The following is a 26,885-nucleotide window of genomic DNA, read 5'->3' as shown; positions in this document are numbered from 1 at the left end:
GAGGTTGCTGGAAGGCGTCGAAGGTCGTGAGAGCAACGAAGTTCCAACCGGGTATCTTGTAGTCTTTTAGGTGCCTGCCAAGCAGGGGGATAACTCCTTTATCCCAAGGGAGATTTCTTCAGTCAGCTGGGCAGCAGCTCGTCGAAGGTCAGTTCTGTGAAGTCCTGTCCGAATCTAAGGCTCTAGGGCAAAGTTATTCCCATATATCCCCAAGATTAGGGGATGGTCCAAAATAGAGCCTACCAATCAGAGTAGAGGCGGGAAAGGGTGGCTACACCCACTCCCCTTTGTGTGTTTCCCGCCTGGGCGAGGGGCAGGATGCCCCTGAACCGGTTCCAGGCGGTGTATGCAGAATTGGGGCTCTGCAGCTGCCTACGTGCAACTCTGAAAGGACATTTGGTGCACCCACCCTGTTCCAATCCACATATCCTGTCTGGGGAGGTGCTGGCACCTCCCTGCCACAGGAGCCCTATTGTCCAGATGGCGAGGCTGGGGTTTTCCCCAGCAACAGCCAGCCAGAGTCGTGTAGGTGGCGGACAGTAGCCATTTTGTGGTACATGTGCACTTTTAAATTGGTGTCCAAATTCTACCGCTTTTCCCATATCACCCTCCTAGCAAGGGGGAATCGTGCCCCCATGCCCATGGCTGGACTGGGGGTATGATTCCTTCATGTTTGACACCAAACACGATATGGTTCTGTGTAGCCATTCCTAAGTTACAGCGATGACGCAATAACTTATAATGCGGTTAAGAGTATATGGTATGGCTACACTACAAACAACCCAGTAACGATTTTACGAAGGTTGCAGAGAGGTCCTACTCACGTAGGGGTCCCCCCTCACACATACCTCAGCACCCAGCCCTGTAGGATTACCAGGGCCTGCCATAGGGGTGACCTATGAGAGTATATGTGTTGTAATGGTATGGGACATAGGGTACCTACATCCCTGTAAGGGGTGCTAGCACCACCTTACCCAGGCTACAGTAGTGACCTGGTGGTGTCAGTTTGGGTGGCTGTCCCAGGGTGGCACAATAAGTGCTGCAGCCCTGGTAGGCTTACTGGGGGACCCATGCCCTGGGTACCTAGGGTACCATCTACAAGGGACTGGTAGGGCATGCCCAGCATCCAATTGGTTGGTACCTAGGGTACTCACATAGTTTACCAGAGGAAGCAGATAGGCTGGGGTCCTGGATAGCAGGATCCCAGCCAGACTAGTCAAAAACCACTTAAATACCAGGCAAAAAGTGGGGGGCAACCCTTAGTCAGATTCCACTCTCCTACAATAATGAAGTTACTGAAGATTTAATTGGCCCTATTGTAATGTCCGAGATTCGCAATATTTTTTTAAGGAAAAATTGATATTTCTATCCAGCCAACAAGTTCCGCCTCAGCAAATTCTCATGTAATTTTACATCTGAGATATAGTCCCTTGTGAGAATTTTCAGTGAGCCATATAGTTTTACACCTGAGATGATGATGACATATAAAAACGACATTCCTCCCCCCCAGTAGACCACACCAGTAATGATTCCGAGTGATAACTAAAAAAAACGGAAAGGATCTATACACTCCATTTCCCAGCACCACATATTTTTAACTCCAAATGTTAATGGTACTTACAAAAGCTACATCTGCCAGCAGACCATTTTAATAAACCATTTCCTGTTTCATAGCGGATTAGACATGCATACTGCATTTCCCAGTAGTATGCATTTTGAAAGCGGGTTTCTGTTCTAGCAAGGTTTTACCAGCAAATTTGCAGCAGTTAAAGATACCAGACTGAATTTTGCTGAAAAGACTGGAAGCGTACCGCAGGTCTGCGAACGTATGCCCGCATCAGGAGAAAGCTTCTTGGCTATACAGAGCAGTTGTTTGATAAAGGAAGCTACAAATCTTTGAGTGAGTGCCAAGTAATTCCCTTTATATATTTACAGCAAAATCGGCTATTAAAATGGACATAAAAAAGCTGTACAAATCTTTCAATATTATTTTAATTTGCAATCAAATCTGACGTGGAGTGTCAGTGAGCCTTCTAAAAATAATATTTTTACGGATGCGGTGGCACTTTACTGTTTGATAACATCAATCTTGGGCTCCATAAACTTTGTATCCCCTCTTTGTTTTTGTAGATCCTTTTGCAATCGTTTTAACAAGATGACTTGGCTCTACATGGGTATGTTTTCCTTAACAATTATTTAGTAATTCAATAAGTTAATCCCTAAACCGAACAGTCTTTGTATATGGTTTTACAAATCCATTTTCTTTTTTATCCTTGTGTCCAGACAAATAAGTGGTGACATTCACTGATGATGACCTCCTATAAAGTGTTAATACCCTGTCAATATTGAGGTCAAGTTATGTTTGTAATTGCATTTATAAAGCATTTACTGCCCCTGATGAGACGCCGAAGCGCCTTACGCCGGGCAGTACGCTGCTCAGGAACCGAAGGTTAACGGTTAATGAAAAATGTCCTAACTATCGTAACGGAAAGGTTCAATTCTTTTAAGGACCCTGAGGCGAGGATTATGCTATTCTTTCTTCACTTTATTGAATAGCAGCCATTGTGAAGTCAAGTAAACTGCTATTCCCATGAACCATAGGGAATAAACAGACAAAAACAATAGAGTGTCCCATCTTCTGCACCAGTCACAGGACCCCAGGGTGTTGATAGTCCTCTGTCCCTGTCAACTCCTCCTCTTTCGTCGCTCGGTCAGCCATCAAGGACGTTTCAGGAATCTTGTTTGTTAGAATCGCCTGCAAGTAGCAAAGGCAAAGCGTAAGCGACAGAAATGGTTAAGGAACAACCCTACGGGAAAAACATCTCAAGTACAGTCACAAGAACATGTTAACAAACCAAATGAGGTAAGCCTAAAAACCTTACTTACTCCAGTACGAGGGCGGGAAACAGCAAGGACCTTGTACCCTGGTTGGGATAATCCTCGCCTTCGAGTCCTTAATAGAATTGAAACTTTTTGTTACGATAGCTAGGAAATGTTTCATTCTATGTCAGGACCGGAGGTGAGGATTATGCTTGTTTAAAGCTTGCTCATCACCAACTGAGCCATATCAATAACCGGTTTAAAATAAAACCGCTTAAAGGTAGAGTCTGAAGACCAATCTGCTGCGTTCAGAATGTCTTCCAGACGAGCTCCCAGGGTAAACGCTTTGGAGGCCATTGCCCCTCTAGTAGAGTGAGCACCAAACGCACGGAGGTCTATACCAGCCTCCTGCATCACCCATCTGACCCAACGGGCAATCGTGGGCGAGGACACAGACTTGTGAGGCTTCTTGAGTGCAATGAGAAGCTGACGATCCCCCGGAGGACTACATTCTTCAGACATTTCCTCATATGCCTTGAGGCAAGCCACCACGCACAACTTCGGGAAGTCCGGAAACGCAGGGTAAGAGATGGATGTCGTTCCACACTTGGTGCGTCTACAGACCGTAAAGGTAACTCATGTAGGGGAGAAAATCCTCCCGGATACATCCAGGGCCCTGTAATCCAAAACTCTTGTACAAGAGACTAAATAAAGAAGCATAGGCAACATGGCGGAAAGCTCCTTCCTAGAGAGAAATCTGTTCAGCCTCCAGGACAGGAACAGATTCAGAACGCGGTTGACATCCCACAGATGAGAATAACGCGGTTCCGGAGGTAAAGAAAGGCGAATGCCACGAAGAAGGCGACAGACCAAAGGGTGTTCCCCAACAGGAGAGCCGTCCACCATGGTGTGGCTGGCTGAGATGGCGGAACGGAAGGTATTGACGGTTCTGTAAGCCAATCCCTCTTCCGCTAGAGCGGCAAAAAAATCCAGAATGGAAGTCACATCTGCTGCCACGGGATCAATACGCCGTCGCAAACACCAACGACACCACTGTCTCCAGGTGGAACGATATCGCTTGACAGTGCTGTCGGCCCAGGCCTTGGACATGAAATCCTCAGCTGCTCCCGAAAGTCCCGGCACCGCCCATCGTCCCCTGTAATCCGCCATGCCATCAGGGCTAGTGATCCCTGCTCGATCAACGGGTGAGGAACTTCATCGAACCACAAAGCCAATAAGCACATAGCAAAAGGCAAAACTATTAAGAGAAGGAAACCAAAGGACTGATCTTGGTTGCAAGCAGCGAAGGAAGATGAGGAGTTGACAGAGACAGAGGACTATCAACACCCTGGGGTCCTGTGATTGGTGCAGAAGATGGGACACTCTAGCTATGGACACTCACTATTATTTTTGTCTGTTTATTTCCTATGGTTCATGGGAATAGTAGTTTGTTTACTTGACTTCACAATGGCTGCTATTCAATAAAGTGAAGAAAGAATAGCATAATCCTCGCCTCCGGTCCTGACATGGAATTCAGTGTTATTGGTTACTGTTTGTTATTGGGATTAGTCTTGTGTGCTCAAAGCAAACCATTTCATATAGTAATTTCCTTTTTTTAATGTGGACTGAAGTAATAGTGGTTGGTTGTATTCGTTAGTCAGGGTAGAGGGGCAAGCTCAAGGACATGGTTGGCGGATTACTACATGAGGCAGAGATTGGGTATGTTAGGTTGCTTAGGTATAACGTTCAGCAGAAGGAGGAGAGATTGTGATCTTGTAAATGAGCTGTGGAAAATTTGCTGAAAGAGAATAGTCAAAGATGCGTTTGTCAGAGTAGTTTGTGCTTAGAGGAGGCATGCAGAGAATGGGAGAGAAGGAGGGGGACATTAGAAAGGGAGAAACAAAAAGGAGTGGCGACAAACAGAAGTTTTTTAATTCCAGATTTAAGGAATGTAGTGAATAGTTTTGAGACAGCATGCAGTTTGAGGATGCAAAACTGTAGAACCATTCTCTTGTGGAGAATGTGCTATATTGACCATTTTCTTGTGGAGAATGTGCTATATTGGAAATTTTTAATAGGTAGTAGAATCGGGTAAACCATCTCTATTGCTAGACTACTTCTGGACCACCAATCCAACCAGGTCAGTTGATCAGCTCATGGGTCGAAAGTGAAAAATAACGCCTGGACGCATATGTTGAAAATATACATGGGAAATAATGTACACATTGAAAAAGAGATTCTGGCATTCATCCTCCGGTTTGATTCAGAGTACTAATTATATAGAAGAGTGGGATACATTGAAATGCCTCTGGGGTGCTGTAAGTTACACACTCCTGCTCTAGTTATTCTCTTAACTCTCAAGCAGCCCCCAGCTGCACATAGCTCAATACAAGCCTCGGTAACTTAACACAACATCGCAGAAGTATAATTTGTTATGCTATAAGGTTATTATAGTTGCAAAATCTGCTTATCACTTATCTAATGAAATGCATGACCTCCTACTCTGCAGAAAATAAAGGAAGCATATAGAGACCTCTTTTTGCCAATGTGAACTGGATGTCTTTTTACAGAAAGACCAGAATACAACATAGCTCTGGTGAAGCAAATTAGAGATCACTAGAGTATCTACCTAAAATTGGATAACATATACACAGTCAGTCTGGATGGCTGAGGACATTAAGTCTGCCATCCTCACAGTACTCAGTTGGTCAAATTTTGAGATGACTGCCAGCCCAGCAGTCATCTATGTACCTTGAAAGGAACCACTGACACAGCAATTGCCGTGAAGGTACAAAACGTTTGACATTCACGTTTGGTGTTGATGGCCTTTCACAAAACTTGAGTAGTTTTTCAGAAACAATCTCCCAAAGCAGGAGTTTGTTTCTAAACAGAATCAAAAGAAAAATGACCCCCACACCCTGGGAGTTTTCTCCCACAGTGTGAGGGTCACTATTATTTTTTCTTATCCCTCACCATCAGGCTTTTCCTGGCAAAGACAGAAAAAAACACCATACTGTATGCACTAAATAGAGCATGTGGATTGACTTTAGTCAAATAGTCCCTTCTTAATCGGGGTGTCGGAGTAAGCTGTCCATTGACCGAGTCAGCAGGAGCACCTGTGATCAGTTTTCAAAATCATAACTTGTAAATCGTGGCAAATATCAGCAGGTGCTTATCCCCTTCCACAAAGTACAGTTTCTGGAGAAAGCGTGGACTTGGACCTCGCCCACCTCTCTCCACTCCCGCATCACCATCTCCCAATACCGGGCCCTGAAAAGGCATGCCAAACCTAGAGGGTCCCACATACTGAGGAAAAAAGGCACCCCCTTCCTCTCTGATGGAAGGGAGGAAACCCTGGGTTGTCCTGGACATGCGCCAAAATGTCCCACATCTCCGCCCTAGAGACATACTTCCCGCCAGAGGCGGTAGAAGAGTACTCCCCATTGGAAGAAGACTACTCAGCCCCAGGATCCACAATCCGAGGACAGAAAGGCTCAACAGGCTTTGCTTTCCAGGATACGCCTGTAAAGCCTTGGATACAGCCGCCTCAATCATGCCCTGAACTTCCTCATTGAGCGGCATCTCGCCCCCAGCAAGACTATGCACAAGGCCTTTTCAGGGGCACAGGCGGCCCATCCGCTGAGGATGAGGTGGAGGACACCTTATTGTTGCGTTTAAACAACTGCTTCCGACCCATGTCTGAAGAGCAAGTACACCCAACCAAAGCACCAGCCCCATAAATAGCCCCTGGGAAAACAAGCACCGAACCAATGTGGACTATCCACGTCCCGAGCACCAATCAGGACACAAAGAAATCTTCATGAAATAACCAAAAACGAGATCAAGTTCATCCTACCATCTTTCCCAAGCGCCCTTGGTTTCAGCCGACCCAGTCGCAGGAGGCAGCTGCGTAGCCGAAGGATTGCTACCGGATGCACCATACAGGCCGCGACAAGCACCCAGAGAGCCCATGGCCCTGCCAGTGAGGGGAAAACAGCCAAGGTAAGTCTCATTCGGAAGACCAAAAAGAACAGGATGTGGTGGGGGCGGGGGTGTTTTTATAGGCTGGGGGTGGGTCCTGATAGGCAAAGGGCCTCATTGTTGAAGAAGGAAGGAAGGTGAGAGAGGAACGGGACGAAATTACAGTTAAAAGTAGTATCATTGAGCTACCATTAGTGGGAGACAGATTGGCTCTTTTTAACAGTACCAAGAAATGATATTACTTTCATTGGCAATTTGTCAACATACTACACCACTGGTGGCACCTTCAATGTTTTGTAGGCCATGTGTGTAAGCATTGGTTGATAAGGTGAATATTTCTGGTCTGTTTGTGATTAACCAAATTCAGTAGTTCATCACCTGTAGAGTGCATGGCGACCCAGAGGCATCCCAGCGCTGATTAAGAGGATGCAACATAACATAACAGAACAGCAGGAGCACCTTGAAAGACTAATTTATTTGAAGAGCCAAGTATTTATGGCTTACTGGAAGCGAAGCTCATTTTCTGTCACTCAAATGGCAAAGGGAAGAGAGTTCCAAAGCTTTGACACATTAACACTGAAGGAACATCCACATCTTCTAGCTTTTTTATTTACCAGAGTGGATGCCATGCGTAAGTTCAAAGATCGAAGTAATCTTTTTGGGGTTTAAGGAGTAACAATTGGCAATAGGAAGCCATTGAAGGTCTCTCAGGCCCTGCCTAACTGGCTGTGATCTAGTAAGTCCAAGCACTGCGTGTGCGGCCACATTTTGCGCAACCTGCAATTTCCGGATAAGCTAACCCAATCACCTCTCATTGACTCTAACGTGCACATCATTTGAAATAATTTTTAATGTCCTGTCAAGCTACCAGTATACTGAAGACCATAAAACTGGGTGTCTGACTCTCACACTTCATCATCCAACACACTGTTACATGCTCCGTCCCATAACATGATACCAGGTCCTCTGTGGTCATCAGGCTCGAGATGGAAACACTTCCCTCTTAGGATCCAAACTCCAACCACACACCCTACATGGTGTAGCATGGTTCTCAGGTCGGCAAGTTCTTCAGTGTCCCACATAGGGGTAGTAAAATGTATAAATAGTCCAATACTATACACATTACAACAATATACTATATGGTGCAATATCAAGGAATACAATTCACCATACTATAAAGACGCAGTTAACTTGATTTCATCATATTGCATTCTGTGATAGTTCAGTGATTTTGACTTCGATTAGATTCCTGGCCTCCTGCCAAATGTCACACATGCCAGATATATATTTTGTTTTCCCTGCGCGTTAATAGTGATGGTAACTCTCGAAAGAATAGTGGCAAAGGGTAAACAGAGCATCTTGCCATTAAGAAATATTTAATTCAAATGTTTTTCTACGTAATAGTTTAATCTATGCTAGGGGTGGGCGAAATTTGCGAAAGTGACTTTCGCAAATTATCGCGAAAATGTTAAAAATCTCCGCAAACACGCGGAAATATCGTGAAGATGCAGAAGTTTTATTCCCGCCCGTTCGCGGTATTTTCTGCGTGGTCGCGGCTCGCCAACTTACCCATGCGGTTGCTTGCGGGCGCGGCCATCTTGTTTTCATTCTTCTCGCGGTGCATGATCGCGAGAAGAAAGACGTGATCGCGCGACCAATGACATTACTGCGGGCGCGAACTGTCGCGAGACAGCATAAATGGCTACCAACAATCCAACATCTCGTGGAGAACGCGACCGGATCGGGAAAACTTGTCGGCGAACGTGGGGATTCAGGTAAGGCGATCGCGCACAAGAATGTATTATTTAACAGCGCGAGCAAGAAACAAATTATCGCTAAGCTGCGGAATGCGGAAATTTTGACATTTTTGCACTCTCCGCGGAACGCGAAAATGTCAAATTATCGCAATTTCCGCGAGCGGAACGGAAATTTAGCCCAGGCCTAATCTATGCCCCAAAATTCCGCAAATCATCAGTGCCAGAGCACAGCCCAGTCTTTCACTAATCTTGTGGGTATTGGCGCTGTTACATCTAAGCAACCAGCGTGAATCACCCATTATATACTTTGGAAATCATTGTCTAACTTTTCTACCCTAGGCTGCAATAGTTACAGCAGAGTTCTTTCACAAGTGCGAAAAATGGTCTCTAACAAAAGTTACAAAACTATGTTCAAGGGGATCATGGTTAATGAAAAAGCCAGAAGAGTCCTTTGAAGTGATTAATTAACATTCATATTGAATGCGAGCTCTCGAAGTATCTCACCCACTGCAGGCTGTTAATGATGGTAAGGGCAACACGTTATTAGGATCTGTCCTATTTACCATGACACTATTGCAAGATATAATCATAAAAAGCGACTTTCCAATAAAGTCAATTGTTTAGCAATTAAATAGGGAGGCAAAAGCAGCAGAGAGGGCCTGAAGGTTAGCATGCAGGTGAAAAAATACCCTGATTCAATTAAAAATACAACTTCATGTTCTGCTGAAAGCAAATCTTTGATCATGGCTGCTCCTCACACTAAATTATGTCACCTGTTGAACCAGCCCCACTCAATGGTTTTCCCTTCAAGTAAAAACACGTCTGATTATGTACAGCACTTTTTTCTGATACTAGTTTATACGCTCATATGCACTTACCTGGAATTTATTAACTTGAACCACGTCTAAAGGCCTGGATCATAGCCACTGTGGCGTTCAGTTTTAAACGATCCATCTCACCTTTTTCTTTTTCTCAATAATAAGTAAGCTTTTGTTGGGCACTTGCCTTTTCAAGCTACGTTTAGACTCTACTAACGCTGAATATTTTGGACACTAGATCGCATATATTATAGTATGCCTTAAGATGCATTCCATCTATTCTGCTACATTAGCCTGCAAGCACAATACTGGTTTGTACTTAAAAAACAAATGGAGTCTTGCAATAGTTTGACACTTGTCGCGCTATATAGAAATATATTTTTTCATTCTTTTGTCTATAAACTTTATTGACAATCGACAAAAGACAAATACGAGTTCATACAACTGTAAGTAACTGTCAGTATTAATCTTAAGAATTTTCTTTCGGCTGATGAATGATTTTTCTGCACTTGCAGTTTACGAGCACAATGCATAGATTTGATCAATGTGCGATCGTACCAACCATATAGCAATGTTGTATGATTTTTTGTGTTTTATTCAAATGTTGAACATCAACAGTTTTTTAAACAATCACATCATGTATGAGTATGAAATACATGTTATACCACTGCTAGAATCAATTTTCTTTTTCTAGAGACTCGCAAACCAAAGAAACAGTGATGCATTTCATTATATGCAAACTAGTTTAAGATGGATGCCGACTAACGTGGCGAAAATGTATACCTAACAGGAAGTGCTTTCTCTATGTTTGTTAATATATACACGTCATGATTTTCCATTGAGATCGTGTGATCAAGACACTCTGTGTGTCGAAACGCGTAGCGATTGTCTGAAATAAATACCTGTGGATGCAATGGACTCCTGAGTGTGCATCGTTATTCGAAGAAACATTTTTGATATATATATATATATATATATATATATAAAAACCTTAATAGAATACGGCGGGGAAACACATAATGGAAAGATAACCCCTATAGTGGAAATAGGATTGTGAATATATTTCCCTCTCCTCATCCTTGTATATGGGACTTCACTTAGTGTTAAAGCATGCACAAAAAAAGCTTTTTCTTTGGGTTGCTTCTGTATATTTCATGTTTCTGGATCACTTCTGTAGTTTCTATTTGCGATATAGTCACAAAGTATATTTTGTGTTGATTGTGTTGCAATTTATTTGTTCACGGTCTGTTAAACAAGAACTGTGACATGTATTCATATTGTCTGAGGCGATTAGAGTTAAAAAAAAGAAAAAATGTGTTTATTGTACGAGGTTTTCTTTGCAAGGAAGTGATATAGTAAGAAATCAGTAAATAATATAGATGTTATCCCAATACACAGGATTCTTGTTTGTGTTGTGTAACATTTTGAATAACAATTGATGTACAGAATAGTGAGACGGCATCAACAACGCTGCGTGCATCGGCAGGGTTCATGGGAAATGTAGTTCCCTGAACTGGCGCAGCACCGCTAAACGGGTCAGATTCACTTGCAAGCCCGCAGGATGTACCGGCACATCAATCGCATTTTTCGTTTTTATTTTTTTAAATGAAATAATTTCTAACAATTTTGGTGACAAGCTATGTGTTTACAAAGTATGGGAATTGTATTTTTTTGCACTGTGGTAGCTGTATGAGGTCGTAACTGGGGGTTGTACACATTATAGGGCCAGTACACCACCTACATTCCCGTTCACCCTCAACCCATATGCCTTTGTGTATTGTTATTGGAGCCTGGATGAAGGAAGATACCCTAGCCAACACTCTGTCTTACCAGATGTTTGTCTTATATTTCTCCATTGCCATTTTACAGGCTCTGATGACCATGACCATTGAGATATAGCACTCCCAAGAAGATAACAGAGTTTCTGTGAACAGAAACCTGTTGGCTCATTGGGATGTGTGGGTCATTATACCTGCATAACATCCCCTGGCGTTGGTTTTAGCTGTACCTTAGGTACCAGCAAATAAAGGTATTATCCTGGGTTTACTTCAAGGCTCATTAAGATTATCTGAATCCCGTCTTGTCCAGTCAGCTTTTCAGCTTTATTAGGAACTCACTTAGCAAAGAGGTTGACTCCGCCCTTGTAGTATCATCTTACCAGTGTGGGATGAGGTCGCCAATGATGATGCTTGCCACAGCTCGTAGGTGAGGACTCCTCATCCAATATCATTGGCACTCTAGAATTGAGGTATCTTTCCCTGCGACTGAAAGGGTTAGTCCCTAAAGGTTTTTTTAGGTCTCGCCTGCGTTGCAGCGCATGCGCTGCTTCGCCTTGGCGAGAGCTATAGTTGCTTTTCTGTCCGGCTTCTTTGAAAGCGGTGTTGGTGTCCGCCCTGTCTCCCTTAGCCCCCGCCCACCCGTCATCTGTTGCTCGCGAGTCAAGACAGGAGATGTGCACGCGCCTGGATGGGAAACAGCTTTCTGGTAGCAGGCCCCGCCCACCCGTCGTCTGTTGCTCGTGCGTTGTGTCCTTGCCTCACACTCGAGCCGCAGTCTCATCTAAGTATTGCAGCTGCACGCATTTGTTTTGTTCTTTGTCCATTCCTGCATGTGTGGATCGGGAGTCTCGGAGCACGGCTCCGGTTAAATTTAGACTTAGGAGTCCACTTCCTTTTATGTATTTACTAACTATGTCTGCTCACTGTGAGGTGCAATCTTGCACCACAGTAATAATGATGCCTCCTTCGCGCCCCTCCCCCCCCACGAGCGATTCACGTGGGTTTGTTTTTTTAACTCGCGCGTGAAAGTGTACACCAGTTACAAAGTCGGGCCGAAGTCCAAATCGACCGTAAGCGGAGGCTAACCACGGAATTGCTGCCTAGCCTACAGTGAAGTATAATTTGAAAGTTTATAATGCTGCCTCATAAAAATATATTTTTAGACTCCTTAGCACGCCTCAAGTTCCTGATCACATCTATTCTGAAGTGCCACACAGCAGTGTCTGCTCACTGTGCTACTTCGTTTTCAGCGTTTTTCAGACGCACTAATTCCCTTTTGTGTCCTGGGGTGAGCCACTATGGTGCCGGTCGGCCCTGTTTGAAAAGAACTACTTGGTCCTCGCTGATGGGTGTCATTGCTAATATTTTTTATGTTTCCCTCGTCTTCATTGCTTGGAAATAATATTTGCACGCCAGGAAGTTAAAACTGTATTAACTCAGATTGCAATAGTTGAAGGTAGCATTGAAAAATGTAACATCAAAATTACACATGGTTTTGCAAAAAAATATTTCACCTGCTATTACAGAAAGGAGTGCCGCAAACCATGCGTTATAATGGATAAGAAAGAGTAGAACCACGAGAGGGTTGCTGCTCACAGATTTGCGGTGATCTTTGTCTCCAGGTGTTGGCATTCCATTCTCATTGCAACGCAATAGGTCTCGCATTTACGCGAGCTTAAGCTATTGGCATTGTTAATGACAATGCCTTTTATTTATGTTTTGAAAATAAAAAGCAGTTATTTGCAATGTCAATAGTTCAAACTTGCGTAAATGCGAGACCTATTGCATTGCAAATGCTTGTTTTTACTGGCACGGTTCCTCTCCTACTTTATTTTGTTGGTATGTCTTTGACAAACCCCCATGCCACACCATTTTCCCCAATGAGGTGAAACTTTCATTCTGCTTGGTACGTAACCTTTTTCTCTTCATCCTGATCCAGGGTCTGGCTGCTTTGCATTATAGATGCTGTTTTGCATTATAGATGTACTACCTGGAACATTCCACCTTTATAAGAAAGTTGTTCTGCAATCTTGTTTGATCAGAGGTGTTCTCATAGCAGTGATCGGCAATAATATCCACTGAATTTCACCATTTATTGCCCGATGACTTTTGCCCACTTCAAACTTTCACCACATAGCATTGTGCTTATCTGTGAACTTCATTTACTAGAATGTTAAATAGTACAAGTTTAATTGCAAGCTAAATTAGAAGCTCATTTGCATGTTTGAATGAACTTAAAACCACTAGAATAGAAATGTAGCAGATTATGTTCAAGCAGCGTATTTTAATTGCTTTACATTTCAAACAGTTTATTGGACCAGATCCCTGAAATGTTTGCAGACACAAGGGAAACCGAAACAGTATTTGGTCCCGTCATCCAAGCAGGATTGGAAGCACTGAAGGTAGGTTTTCTTTTTTTATCAGCTTCGTATTATGTACTCTAATTTGAATGTTGATTGTTTTGATTAATTGCTTTAATTCTATGAAGAAAGGGTGCTTTATGAAATGTAGGTCCTTTATTTAAATAAAGTTAATGGTGTGTGGAAACGTCTACAGCTTGTCTATCCACAAGTGGAAAGCAAACATAGGGGCCCAAGAAAAATTCCGATAGTAAGAAGATTTTGGTATAATAAAACAGTTTGTGTATTGTAGTTTGTGGAGAAGCTGCATTTTTTGAAACGCAGTGCTATCAATTTTCATGTCTTTGTTTATTTGTATTGGAAGGCATAACGAGAAAAGTTAAGTTTTCATTGGTCCAGATCATATTGAAACGCCCAACTATAAGCCTATAAACATATTGTAAAAGTAGACATATTTTATTAATCTCCCGATATTTGTTAAAGGAGAATACATTAGCTGCATTCCTGTACTGCTAAATAGTTATCAGGTAGAGCAGTAGTTCCCAAACTTTTGACTCCTGAGGACCCCACTGAGTCACCACTGGAAGTCGGGGACCCCCAAGCAATTTTTATGATTTAAATTCCAAACGTTAAAACAGTAATTCGAAAAAAAATAACGTGTGCACACAAAACAAATATTCGAAATACTAAGGATTTTAGGGGCATATTTTCAAACCCCTACCACCATGGAAACATCACTTTTTGCAACGTTCGCGTGTCGATAGGGGCTTTGCCTTATTTACAAGGCAGCGGTAAGCCACTTAATATGGCTTAACGTTGCCTTGTAAATAAGGCCCCCTTTCGCGCAATGCTTAGCGTGAAGGGGTGGGTAGTGGGTTTTGCAGTGGGCATTCCACCGCAAAACCCATTGATTTTGATGCTGTTCCCTATTCACAGGGGCAGCGTAAATAGGAGGCAGCACCAAAATTAACACCAGGGAAAACCAGGTCTTAACTTGGCGAAACGAGGAGAAATGCTTTATTTCTCCTCATTTTTGCTTTTTCCATGTGTGCTGGCTTGTGCAGCACACATGGAAAAAGCAAAACGCATTGGATTGTTTATGTTCAGGAAGGTCACCCTTCCTGCACATAAACAATCATGAAAAAAATGGCATTTTGTAACTTCCATGTGTGCTGCATTAAGCAGCACACATACAAGTGACAAAACCCCATTTCAAGATTGTTTATGTGCAGGAAGGGCCCCCCTTCCTGCACATAAACAATCTTCCCCTGCACGCAGACACCCTTGCACTGTGTTGCAAGGGTGCCTGCGTTGGCGCTACACTGCTAAGTGTAGCACCAGCACAGGGCAAAATGTAGGGCTGCACCATATTCTTGTAAATATGGTGCAGCCCTGCGTTTCTGAAGTGGCGGCGCGTGTCGTTAAGCCACAGAGGCTAACGACACGCTCCACGACTTCTTTTGTAAATATCCCCCTTATTATTTTATATTGAAAGAGTTTGCAAAAAAATAAAATTTTAATGGGAAGGTTGGTGCTGCATCTCTGTGACTAACTTTTAAATGGTTGGTTTTATTTCGCAGTACGAGGCTCCTACTCCTGCCAGGGCCAGACTGGAAACCTAAAGCAGCCCTGGCAAATGTTTTCAGACCAGTCCCCATACGGTGCACACCAAGTGCATTGAGTGTGCCTGACCACTACAAATGGGGCTTTGGGAGGCTCTCCCCCAAAGAAATTTAGGAAACAACGGTGCAGTCTACAACACGTTTATCACTTTACATCACACACATATAGAGACAATTAATCATAAGTGTAATTCAGTGTATAGAAAATGTTACATAAGGCAAAGGGGACTACAAGGTGTAGGATTCACATGTCATTTACACTGGTAGGCATTTTTAACGAGTGCTTGGTCTGGAGAAGCACAAAAAACTCGGGATTCAGAACATAAGACAGTGATTAGCATTGACTTTAACAATAAAAATGTATTTCCACCCTAATAAACTTTTTTAGAAGCATCGGGATAATGAAAGACAGGGAAAAAACATAAGTTACTAACTTGTACCATGCAGTTTGCAAGCAGCTCTTTGATGACAGTTTATAGGTCACTGTGCTAGATTACGGTTGTCACTTATGTACTGCACAGCAACAAAATAATCTTTGTGACAAAAGCAGTAACCCACTCGCCTATGCACATAAAGTACTGTTATTTAAAATGCACAGTACACATTATTTGCAATAGGCATATTAACCCTCTGTGCTACATTAGCTAACTCAAAGCTGCCACAGGACAAAACTCTCATCTCTCTCCAGCAGGTACATTAATCACTGGTGTTATCTTGACACTTTTATTGTTTCTGGAAAACTGCTAATTATACAAGTGCAGTGCTTTTTAAACTGCTGCCTGCGGACCCCCTGGGAAAGTGTCAGGGACCCCTGGGGGTCCCCAGACCACAGTTTGGAAACACTGAGGTAGAGCTTTAGCTTTTTTAGTTGCCTCATGTTATCAAATCTTTTAAAAATTGTAATAATTAAGTACAGTGAGTGAGTGTGATTTGGTTCGACTGTCACTGATTTACATGAGTTTTTCCATGGTTTGCCACCGAGAAAGAAGCCGCCCTCCTCCACGCTGACCGCTGCTTCCACATCTAAGCACTCTGCACCGAAGACAAGCACCAGCTCCTCGACACCGAAACACTCGGAGCCGACCAAAAAACTACCTCCAAAGGACTCCCATGCTATGGAGCCGAAAAAGCCCTCGGAACCGAAGAAACAACAGGTTCCAATGGCCACAGAGACTGTAAAAACCCACGGTTCGAAACCAAAAGAGCACCGAACCGCTACTAAGCCGGCGCCGAAAAAACCTCTTGAACCAAAACTGTTGGCGCTGAAGGATCTGCCTCCTATAGAAGAACTGTTTAAACCAGATCCAACTAAAAAAATCTCTTATAAAGGATCCTAAAACTGGTCACTTGACTCTTAGCTTCAAGAAAAGACCACTGGATACGCCTGCACCGGCTCCTCCACCTAAAAAGAGGGACATTGCCACCTCTCCTCTAATGATCCCTCCTCCTCCTCCCCCCCCCCACCACGCCGCTCTTCTACACCATCCCCTACTCCGGTGGATGATGATCACAATAACACCTCTGATGACACGGGGGGGGTGCGGACGATCAGCCACTAGGGGACCCTAGTCCATCGGCTTCCCAAGACCCCTGGGATGGCTATAACAATCCAGATGTCCCTAACGTCCCACAGGATGACATCTACCCTTCAAGGCCTCCCCCCCCCCCCCCCGAGGATACCATGGGCTTTTAACCAGCTCATCCATAGAGCTGCCCTCTACTACGGGGTTGCATTACACACAGACCCAGTGGAGGAGGATTTCCTTATGGACACTTTTGATACCACACAAAAGTCCACCTCAACTCTACCCATGCTTAAAGGGGTCATCAAGCATGCACCACAAGTCTTCAAAGATCCTGTTAGGTCACGAGTCATTAACCCCAGGATCGAGAAAAAGAATAAGGCTGCCCCTACTGACCCAGCTTACATTAAAGGCCCCGCACCACTAGACTCCCTCGTAGTCTCCAATGCTAGAAAGAGGGCTAATTCTCAGACCTCAGGTGACGCCCCACCACCAGATAGAGTCTAAACTCTTGGACGCCTCTGGCAAGAGAACAGCGTCACAAGCAGGAAACATCTGGCGCATCGCCAACACTCAGGCGCTATTAGCTAGGTATGATAGGGCACATTATGATGAACTTGAGTCCACAATGCAACACCTTCCAGAGAGATACAAAAATAGGGCCAATGAACTCATACAAGAGGGTAAGGTTATCACCAACACCTCCATCCATTGTGCCCTAGACGTAGCAGATACCGCTTCAAGGGCAATAAACACAAGTGTCCTTTTGCGGAGGCATGCCTGGTTACGCATTTCAGGTTTTAAACCTGAAGTCCAACATTCCATCCTCAACCAACCATTTGATCAGGAACGCCAATTTGGCCCTAACGTAGACCTATCCCTTGAAAGAATGAAAAAGGATACAGACACAGCAAAATCTATGGGAGCCTTGCAGTCGCAAGCTCCCAGACGTTACTTTCGTCGCTCATCATACAAGAGCATACCAAGAGGCTACTCCTCAGATAGCCCCTCCACTTCTTACAAAGCTCCCACCCAGTCCACCTTCACCAGAGGTTACCAGAGAGGAGGCTAGAGGGGCAACAATAACAAAGGCAGAGGCAAAACCAACAACACCCGCTCTGCCTCCACCCCAAACCAATGACTTCCCTCTACTTCCCCAGACCATTCCACTCCAGTCGGGGGAAGAATACAATGGTTCCTTCCTGTCTGGACCACCATCACATCAGACAGGTGGGTGCAACAAATAGTTCAATCCGGTTACTGTCTCGAACTTACCTCTACCCCCCCCCCCCCCCCCCCCCCCCAAACATACCACCAAAACAGCGTCCACCGTCACACGAACATTTTTCACTGCTAAAGCACGAGGTACTCTCCCTCACAAAAGTGCAATAGAACCCATACCCCTGCACCAACAAAACACGGGAGTTTACTCCCTGTATTTTCTCATACCAAAGAAGGACTGCTCTCTTAGACCTATTCTAGACCTCAGACCCCTAAACCTATACTTTCACTCAGACCATTTCCACATGGTCACACTTCAACAGGTCCTTCCTCTTCTTTCACAGGGCGACTTCTTTGCTACCCTAGATCTCAAGGACGCCTACTTTCATATTCCCATTCACACAGCTCACAGGAAGTATCTCAGATTTGTCATGGACGGGCAGCACTATCAATTAAAAGTACTCCCATTCGGAGTCACAACAGCACCACAGGTATTCACCAAGTGCCTAGCAGTAGTGGCAGCCCACTTAAGAAGACAAAACATTCATATCTTCCCATATCTCGACGACCTGCTCATAAAAACCAGTTCATACAACCAGTGTGTACAACACACTCACGCCACTATCCAACTACTTCATGACCTGCGGTTCACAGTAAACCACACCAAGTCCCATCTGCAACCATCCCACACACAATACCTCGGTGCCACAATAGACACCTTAAAAGTGCTAGCCTATCCCAGTCCAGCCAGGATAGCAAGCATGCACTCTCTCCTCACCAAATTTTAACCTTAACACTCTTCCAGTTCGAGTGTTCATGCGAATAATAGGGATGATGGCCTTTTGAATATTTATAGTGCCTCACGCAAGACTCCAGATGCGTCCTCTACAAGAGTGCTTAGCACTCCAATGGAACCAGGCTCAAGGTCAGCTAACAGATCTGGTGTTGGTAGACGGTCACACTCATCACTTTCTGCAGTGGTGGAACACCAAGAACCTTTCCAAAGGGCGACCGTTCCTAGAGCCAGTTCCTCAGATAGTCATGGCGCATTGCTCTCCGGCTTGGGAGCTCACCTACTCCATCACACCATGCAGGGCACGTGGACACCTCAACAAAAGTTACTCCACATCAACCACCTGGAGTTACTAGCCATATTCCTAGCCTTAAAAGCATTCCAAAAGCAAATATCAGGCAAAGCTGTCTTAGTCCGCACGGACAATATGACAGCCATGTACTACATCTAAAAACAAGGCGGGACACACTCTCTGCAGCTCTCCCAGCTAGCACAGAGCATATGGAGATGAGCTATACCTCAAAATATTTTTCTCCTAGCCCAACATGTTCCAGGAGTCCAAAACACCATGGCAGATCTGTTAAGTCGTCAAACACAACAGATCCATGAGTGGGAACTTCATTCTCCTGTTCTTCAACCGTTCTTTCAAATGTGGGGACAACCACACATAGACCTTCGCCACCCATGAAAACGCCAAATGCCCAAGCTTCGCCGCCAGATATCCACACCCATTGTCCAAAGGCAATGCGATATGGATGAACTGGTCAGGCAGATTTGCGTACGCTTTTCCGCCTCTCCCACTCATTACACTGGTGGTGCGCAAGCTACAGCAACATTCACTGACTCTCATTCTAGTTGCTCCAATTTGGGCCAGCCAACCGTGGTACACCACATTGCTGGAACTGTCCGTAGTTCCGCACCAAAAATTACACCTCTCGCCACGCCTCTTAACCCAGAACCATGGAGAGATCAGACACCCGGACCCAGTTCAGCTCAACCTTGCGATCGGGCTCCTGAGGCCTTAGAATTCGGTTACCGTAACCTTCCCCCTGACTGTATGAACGTCATTAAAGAAGCTAGACGTCCCACCACTAGAGCCTGCTATGCAGCCAAGTGGAAACGTTTTGTGATATATTGCTATAACAATAACATCAATCCCCTAGACGTGTCTATCCAACACATCATAGGTTACTTACTACACCTTCAAGGATGCAACTTAGCCTATACGTCTATTAGGCTACATCTTGCTGCCATAACTGCATATCTACAAAAGAGACAGCATCTATCACTTTTCAGAGTACCTGCTATAAAAGCCTTTATGGAAGGCCTCATAAGAATAATTCCTCCCAGAGTACCACCTTCATCTGTGTGGAATTTAAACATCGTTCTCACACGTCTAATGGGTCCTCCCTTTGAACCTCTACATAAATGTGACCTTCAATTCCTAACATGGAAAGTTTTTTTTTTTCCTGGTGTAATAATAAAAATAAAAAATAAAAATCCTAACATGGAATGTTGCTTTCCTAGTGGCCATTACTTCTCTACAGCGAGTTAGTGAGCTACAAGCACTAACTATTCAGGAACCTTTTCTGCAAATCCATTATAATAAGGTTGTTCTCCAAACAAATCCTAAATTCCTTCCTAAAGTAATTTCTCCCTTCCACCTCAATCAGTCTGTAGAGTTGCCCGTATTTTTCTCGCAACTACAGACGGTCGCAGAAGGAGCTCTTCATACTTTAGATGTTAAAAGAGCATTGCTATATTACATCGAGAGAACACAAACCTTTCGTAAGACAAAACAACTTTTCGTGTCTTTCTCACCACCATACAAAGGCAACCCCATATCAAAATCAGGGATAGCTAGATGAATTGTTAAATGTATACAAATTTGCTACCACAAAGCAAAACATACTTTATCTGTTCCTCCTAAAGCCCACTCTTCACGAAAGATAGGGGCTTCCATGGCTTTTTTAGGGAACATTCTCTTAGATGACATTTTCAGAGCAGCTACATGGTCTACACCGCACACATTCACAAAACACTATTGTGTAGATGTGTAAACAAAACAACAAGCTAGTGTGGGCCAGGCTGTACTCAAGACACTATTTCAAACTACTGCAGCAGATACTGGTGGTCGCCGCTAAGAAGGGGTACTGCTATACAATCTATGCATAGTGTGTAATCTGCAGCTCATATGCCTGGAACGGAATATGCTACTTACCAGTATGCATCTGTTCTTGGCATGTAGAGCTGCAGATGTACACACGCCCACCCGCCTCCCCGGCTACTTTTATCTGTTCCAGTAAGATCTTATTTAGATACATCATACATGGGCATATTTCCTGTTTCTTACTAAGCTCCATCATTTCCCTGCTGGCGAAAAACAATCTGAGGATGGAGCTGATGCCCATGCGCGCTAGCATCCTAAGGAGTCACCTATCTCGTGACTTCCAAAGACTTTCCAGGACAAAAACAAGTGCAAACATCTGGGCCCAACGCCAGATGGCGATCTATGCATAGTGTGTAGATCTGCAGCTCTACATGCCAAAAACAGATGCATACTGGTAAGTAGCATATTCCTTCCAAGCTGTGACCTTTTGCATACATTTGGACGCACAACAATGTTTGATTGGTTTCTCTGAAACTGAACTTGTTTTACTTCTAGCTTCACACACCATTATCACAACGCCCTAAACATCATAAACATGATCTTGTCCCTTACGACAAATGTCATCACTATCTTCATCCACGAGGTGACATGGCTATCTACATATAAGCACAACATTACTAATCTATGCATACATCACAAGGCTGCTCTCTATTATAAAAGATGCTCGTCCCAGTAGATTAGTAGAGGAGTTACTTCCGCTGACACTGAGGCTCCTTGCATGCTGAAAAATCACCACGCAGCAGTCTCATGAGGGGTGTTCAGTTTGTGACCAAGACAGGGTCCTTCGCTCGTTCCCATCAGGAAATTGTGTTGGATCAGCCCTTGCTCCCTGGTAAGGTTAGGGGGCTGATAGTGGCACTGTGAGCTAGCTGGTCTAAAGGCCAACATATCCTGCGGGGGTGTCTGGAATCTGTCTTGACCCCAAGCCCTTAGTTATGTTGTCCAAACAATGCACAGGTTATACGGATTGGTAGAAACTACACAACAAAGGGTTCAGTGTGAAGTGGGGTCACCTGACTAGGTTAAGCGGAGTATCCACAAATAGTGTGGGCAGGGCAGTTCGCGTTATTCCTCAGAGAGGTATTGAATACAAGGTTGACACATTCTATCAAATCTAGAGAGGCTCATCAACAAGCTCCCTGAGGAGGACAAAAAGAGAGCAACATCTATTGTCCAAGAAGGCAGAAACATTGCAAACACATGCCTTAAATCTGCACTGGATGCAGCAGACACTGCCAGCAGACAAATGTGCACAGGCACCACCTCAAGAAGGTATGCCTGGCTTAGAATCTCTTGGTTCAAGCAAGAGGTGCAAACCTCCATCATCAACAGGCCTTTCACAGGGAAGGCACTGTTTGGAAAGGAGGTGTGCAAATCCTTAAAAAATCAAAAAAGATAATGAAACCGCAAGAGCAGTGGGAGCCCTGCAGCAAAGGGGTACCTTCAAAAGAGGTGGAGTCGACAACAGAAAGACCACAAGAAGAGGTACATTTGGCCAAGGACAGCAAATGTCAAAATAGCAACATGGACCACAATCAAGCCAACAAACAGGATACCAAGGTTGGCAGCAACAGCCAAAGCAGCACTTTCGAGGAAGAGGCAGGGGCAGAGGTCAGCCCTCTAGAGGAAGAGAAAACAGGTCAAATTGACTCCCACATGGAGAAGGACCCACACCAAACACCAGTGGGGGGAAGAATATCCCAATTCTAACAACAGTGGCAAAAAATCACAACAGACAATTGGATATTAAATCTAGTAACATGTGGGTATTGCATAGAACTCACAAAAATGCCATCTGCAAACCCACCAAGAATAAGACCATTCCTAAAATCGAAACTCATACAGTTAGATTGAGAGATCAAGGACCTACTCCAAAAACAAGCAATAGAATTGGTACCAAAACAGATTTTCAAAGGAAACCACTCACCATATTTCCTAGTCACCAAACAGGACCTATCACTAGGGCCAATCCTGGACCTAAGGTTCATGAACAAGTTCATTTTAACACAACATTTCAAAATGTCTACTCTCCAAAAGATAATCCCTCAAATTCAAAAAGGAGATTACATGGCAACAATAGACCTGAAAGACGACTACTTGCACATTCCTATGAATAAAAAGCACAGAAGGTATCAATGGTTCCTACACAAGGGAACACACTATCAGTTCAAGGTACTCCCTTTCGGAATAAAGTCCTCACCATGTGTCTTCACCAAGTTCATGGCCGCTGTTGCAGCACACCTGAGAAAGCGGGTAATGCAAGTCTACCACTACCTGGATGACTGGCTCATATGGGCAAACACAAAACAAAGATGCCTCAACCACATTCAGACAGCTATCCACACGCTGCAACTAGGTTTCTCAATAAACCACAAGAAATCATCCACAAAGGCAGAAAAAGAAAAAACCTTTTCAAGGTGCAAGACTAGACTCCACGAAACCGCTGGCATACCTGACGCAAAAAAGGATACAAGCAATTAAACAAGAAACCTCCCTCTACCAGAAGGGTCAATCACAGTGAGGAGGGTCATGAAACCTATGGGCATGATGGAATCATGCATCTCACTCATCCCTTGGCAACTAAAAACATAGAATTTGGTCACCTCAACCTGCCTCAACGAACAATGGAAATGCTAAAGGAGGCAAGGAAACAAACAACAAGAAAATATGCCGCAAAACAGAAGCGATACACCACCTGGTGCACAGGTAACAATCAAATGAGCTCAATTAACTCACAAGAAACGGTGATCATATATCTAACTCATCTCCTAAACCGTCACATCAACTACTCAAGCATAAAGGTGCACCTCGCAGCCATCGTAGCATATACCAGGGGAAAGACATGCAAAAGCTTCTTCACTAGGCCGGTCATAAAACGATTCCTAGAAGGATCTAAAAGAATTGCTCTCCCTAGAACGACTCCAGTGCCCATGTGGAGTCTAAATACAGTGCTCACACAACTGATGGCAAAACATTTTGAGCCCTTGCATAAAGCAGAACTCAAACACATCGCTTTAAAAACAGATTTTCTCATTGCAATTACATTCTTACGGAGAGCAAGCGAGCTACAAGCATTAACCATACAAGAACCATACATGCAAATCCACAAGGACAAAGTTATTCTAAAACAAACCCACAGTTCCTGCCAAAGGTGGTATCCAAATACCACTTAGATCAAAATATTCTCCTCCCTGTCTTCTTCAAAAATCCAAAAACTAAAGGAGAAAGAAGCCTCCATACGCTGGATGTAAGGAGAACACTTCTATATTTCCTACAGAGAACAGAACAAACACGCAAATCCAAACAGCTTTTGTTGCCTACGCACATACTAACACAGGAACACCTGTCACAAAGGCAACAATGTCACGGTGGATAGTCCAAACCATCCAGCTATGCTATGCCACCGCTAACAAGGAATTAACAGCACAACCTCAGCTCGCTCCACTAGAAAGAAGGATGCAACCCTGGTATTTGTGGCCAATGTGCCGATTGACACTATATGTGCAGCTGCCACATGGGCTTCACCACACATATTTACCAAACATTACTGTGTGGACATACAAATGAATAAGGATGCACAAATAGGACAAAGTACTTCAACACCTGTTCGCAAAGTCTTCCTCTTACCACAGCCTCCCCAAGTTTGTAGAAAATGTGAAGTAATCGAATGCCCAGCATGTGAATCCATAAAATGATTCACACTGCAAAACTAAATGGTTACTTACCAGTAGGAGTAATTTTGCAGCTTGAAGAATTTTCTGGATTCACATGGGATCCACCCGGCTTCCCCTGCAAGAAACACAAACTGGTGGGAAAGCAAGTTACAATAATTATCTACAAGACCATCTAAAGGACTGCAAACTAAGAACACAAACAGAACAAGCATTTGCAAAGCAATCGTCTCGCCTTTGGGAACCTATATGTATTTAGCTATGCAGCACATTAGCCTGGGTGCTGAACATCTATTGTTCTTTAAAATGGAGGGAGAGTAAGCACCAAACTGTGTGACACGCCAGGTATAGGAACACATGGAGAGAAATATTTCCTTTCAGCGGGAAATGGTATAGTCCAAAGCTGTGTTTTTAATATTAAATCAGGGCCTTCGGTGGTCATATCACTGAAAATACAAAGTTTGAAAAAAAAATGTGTCTACGGGTCCTCATGGAAGACAATTTCTATGGACTGGAATCTAGAGCATGCTAAAGTGATTCTGGTATTTTACTGACCTCTGCGCGTCGTTTTCTATCAAGACAAATAGAGGCAGTTGAACAGAAAAAAAAGTCCTTAAGTGGAAGCAGACAAGTCCTAGGGCTGATCTCCAGAGCCCACATAGTACATACACATATAAGTATATACTAAAGTATATACAAGAGGTCTCGAATGCTCGATCTAAACACACAAAGGGGAAAGAAGGAGGATGAGAAAGACTTCAGTACCGTCACAAAGGGAGACAGCAGGAACCAGCAAGAGGAATAAATGAGCCAAGGGTGTCAGGTACTGGATTTAAGAGGTCTGGGGTGGTTTCAATTCTAGAGAGCCCTGGTATTCGGCCCACCAACATTTATTTAATAGGGCTTCCGAGTGAAGCTTTGGGCACTGGTATTCATTATTTGACAAATTAGGCACTGACGCATCTGAAAAATACTTTTCCTTCGACGATGCACACAGCGCTCATCCCACTGTGGCGCAGTGCTTTCCTATTCACATTCCACTCGCAGGCTCCCGCACCCCGCGTGTGGAAGTGTTTCGGGTTCGTGCTCTGACCAAACTTGCTCCTTTAATGAACTGTAATGGAAGTGAAGTTATTTGTGCGCTGCAGGGCTCGGGGTTTACTGCTCTGGTGTCCTGGTGGGAGAAACACCGTGCAGCTGAAGCACAAGGCAGGAAACGCGGAAATTACCCAAGAGCATAGCTGCCAAGGTTTTAGATTGCTATGTGTTACAATTTCATAATTTCTGTGTAATTATGAGTGCTATTAGAACCACTATGAGTGACACTTTTCTCGCCAGCAAAATCAACCAATAAAAGAGGAGGAAAACATAAATATTAGAAATCTGACCCATTTGATCTACGAGAAACTCTTAAGATCTTAAAACTGCTGCAAATTCATCAGGTGGCTGAGTCATAATTACAGCGAAATTATCAAAATATCATACATAGCAATCTGAAACCTTGGCAAATATGAACGAGGGCGAGCATCACTTCACATGACATAGCATTGAAGACCATGCCCATACTTCTGTTCTTGACACAGAGTCTTATTTACTTAAATATTTTATAAAAGTGATAGGAAGTATGTGTTTTATTCTATTGCTATTTTATTGCTTCTCTTGTACAATGCCATCATATAATAAACTTGTGAATTTTGGTTGGCATAATGTATTGACTATTAAGAATAAAAAGGCAGAAGCAGTGGCAATTAGACAACAATAAAAGAAAAGGAGCATGGTAAAACAAGGAGAATGAAACAAATCACTTTTACCAGGTGGTGATCATGACAACATGGTGCTGGGCAAGCCTCAGGAGAGGCTGGGCGATACACACAGCGGTCACAGCAGGCTGTATAATTTCAAAATGTAACACCAGTGAAGTGAGCAGTCCAGGGGTCTGGCGCACCACAGCTACACAATTCACTTACTTGAACGAGTCAATAAACTAATAGAACTGCATGTACTCTGTAGCAAAGAGAAACCTTTTAAGTCATTTTTAAAACATACTTACTGCATATTTGCTATGCTGTGAGTTTTAGAACAAGCTGCGCACGGTTCACCCTGCAGCAGAGCCTCTCTTCCTCCTGCAGAGTACATCTTCTTACCCGCGCTGTGACCTGGGAAATGTCTGGGAGCCCCAAGAGATTGTCACATACAGGAGACTGGTCGGGCCAGGAGAGGTAGGGGACACGTTTGTACTCAGCAAGGAATGTTCGAGTACTTAAATCTCGGATTTTTTTAAATTAAATCCCGGATGTTTATTTTCCAGTGTAAAAAACACTTAAGCCGCTCTTTCTAACGAATGGATAAACCTTTACTCTTGAAGCAATAG

The 26,885-nt window shown here is 43.8% G+C and overlaps 1 protein-coding gene across 10 annotated transcripts in view; it reads left to right on the top strand.

The window, feature by feature from the left end:
• The window catches only part of SEC24C (SEC24 homolog C, COPII component), a 1,178,749-nt gene that overhangs the window by 597,582 nt on the left and 554,282 nt on the right, over positions 1-26,885 (top strand). For all 10 annotated transcript variants that reach the window (XM_085603503.1, XM_085603507.1, XM_085603502.1 and 7 more), the window contains one exon: positions 13,463-13,556. In XM_085603503.1, the coding sequence (XP_085459629.1) occupies positions 13,463-13,556 (94 nt within the window). The remainder of the gene's footprint in view (positions 1-13,462; positions 13,557-26,885) is intronic.

This window comes from Triturus cristatus, chromosome 1_2 (assembly GCF_964204655.1).
Source record: "Triturus cristatus chromosome 1_2, aTriCri1.1, whole genome shotgun sequence".
NCBI classification, from domain to species: Eukaryota; Metazoa; Chordata; class Amphibia; order Caudata; family Salamandridae; genus Triturus; species Triturus cristatus.
The sequence above is the reverse complement of the archived record's forward strand: the minus strand, read 5'-3'. Positions and strand labels throughout refer to the sequence as shown.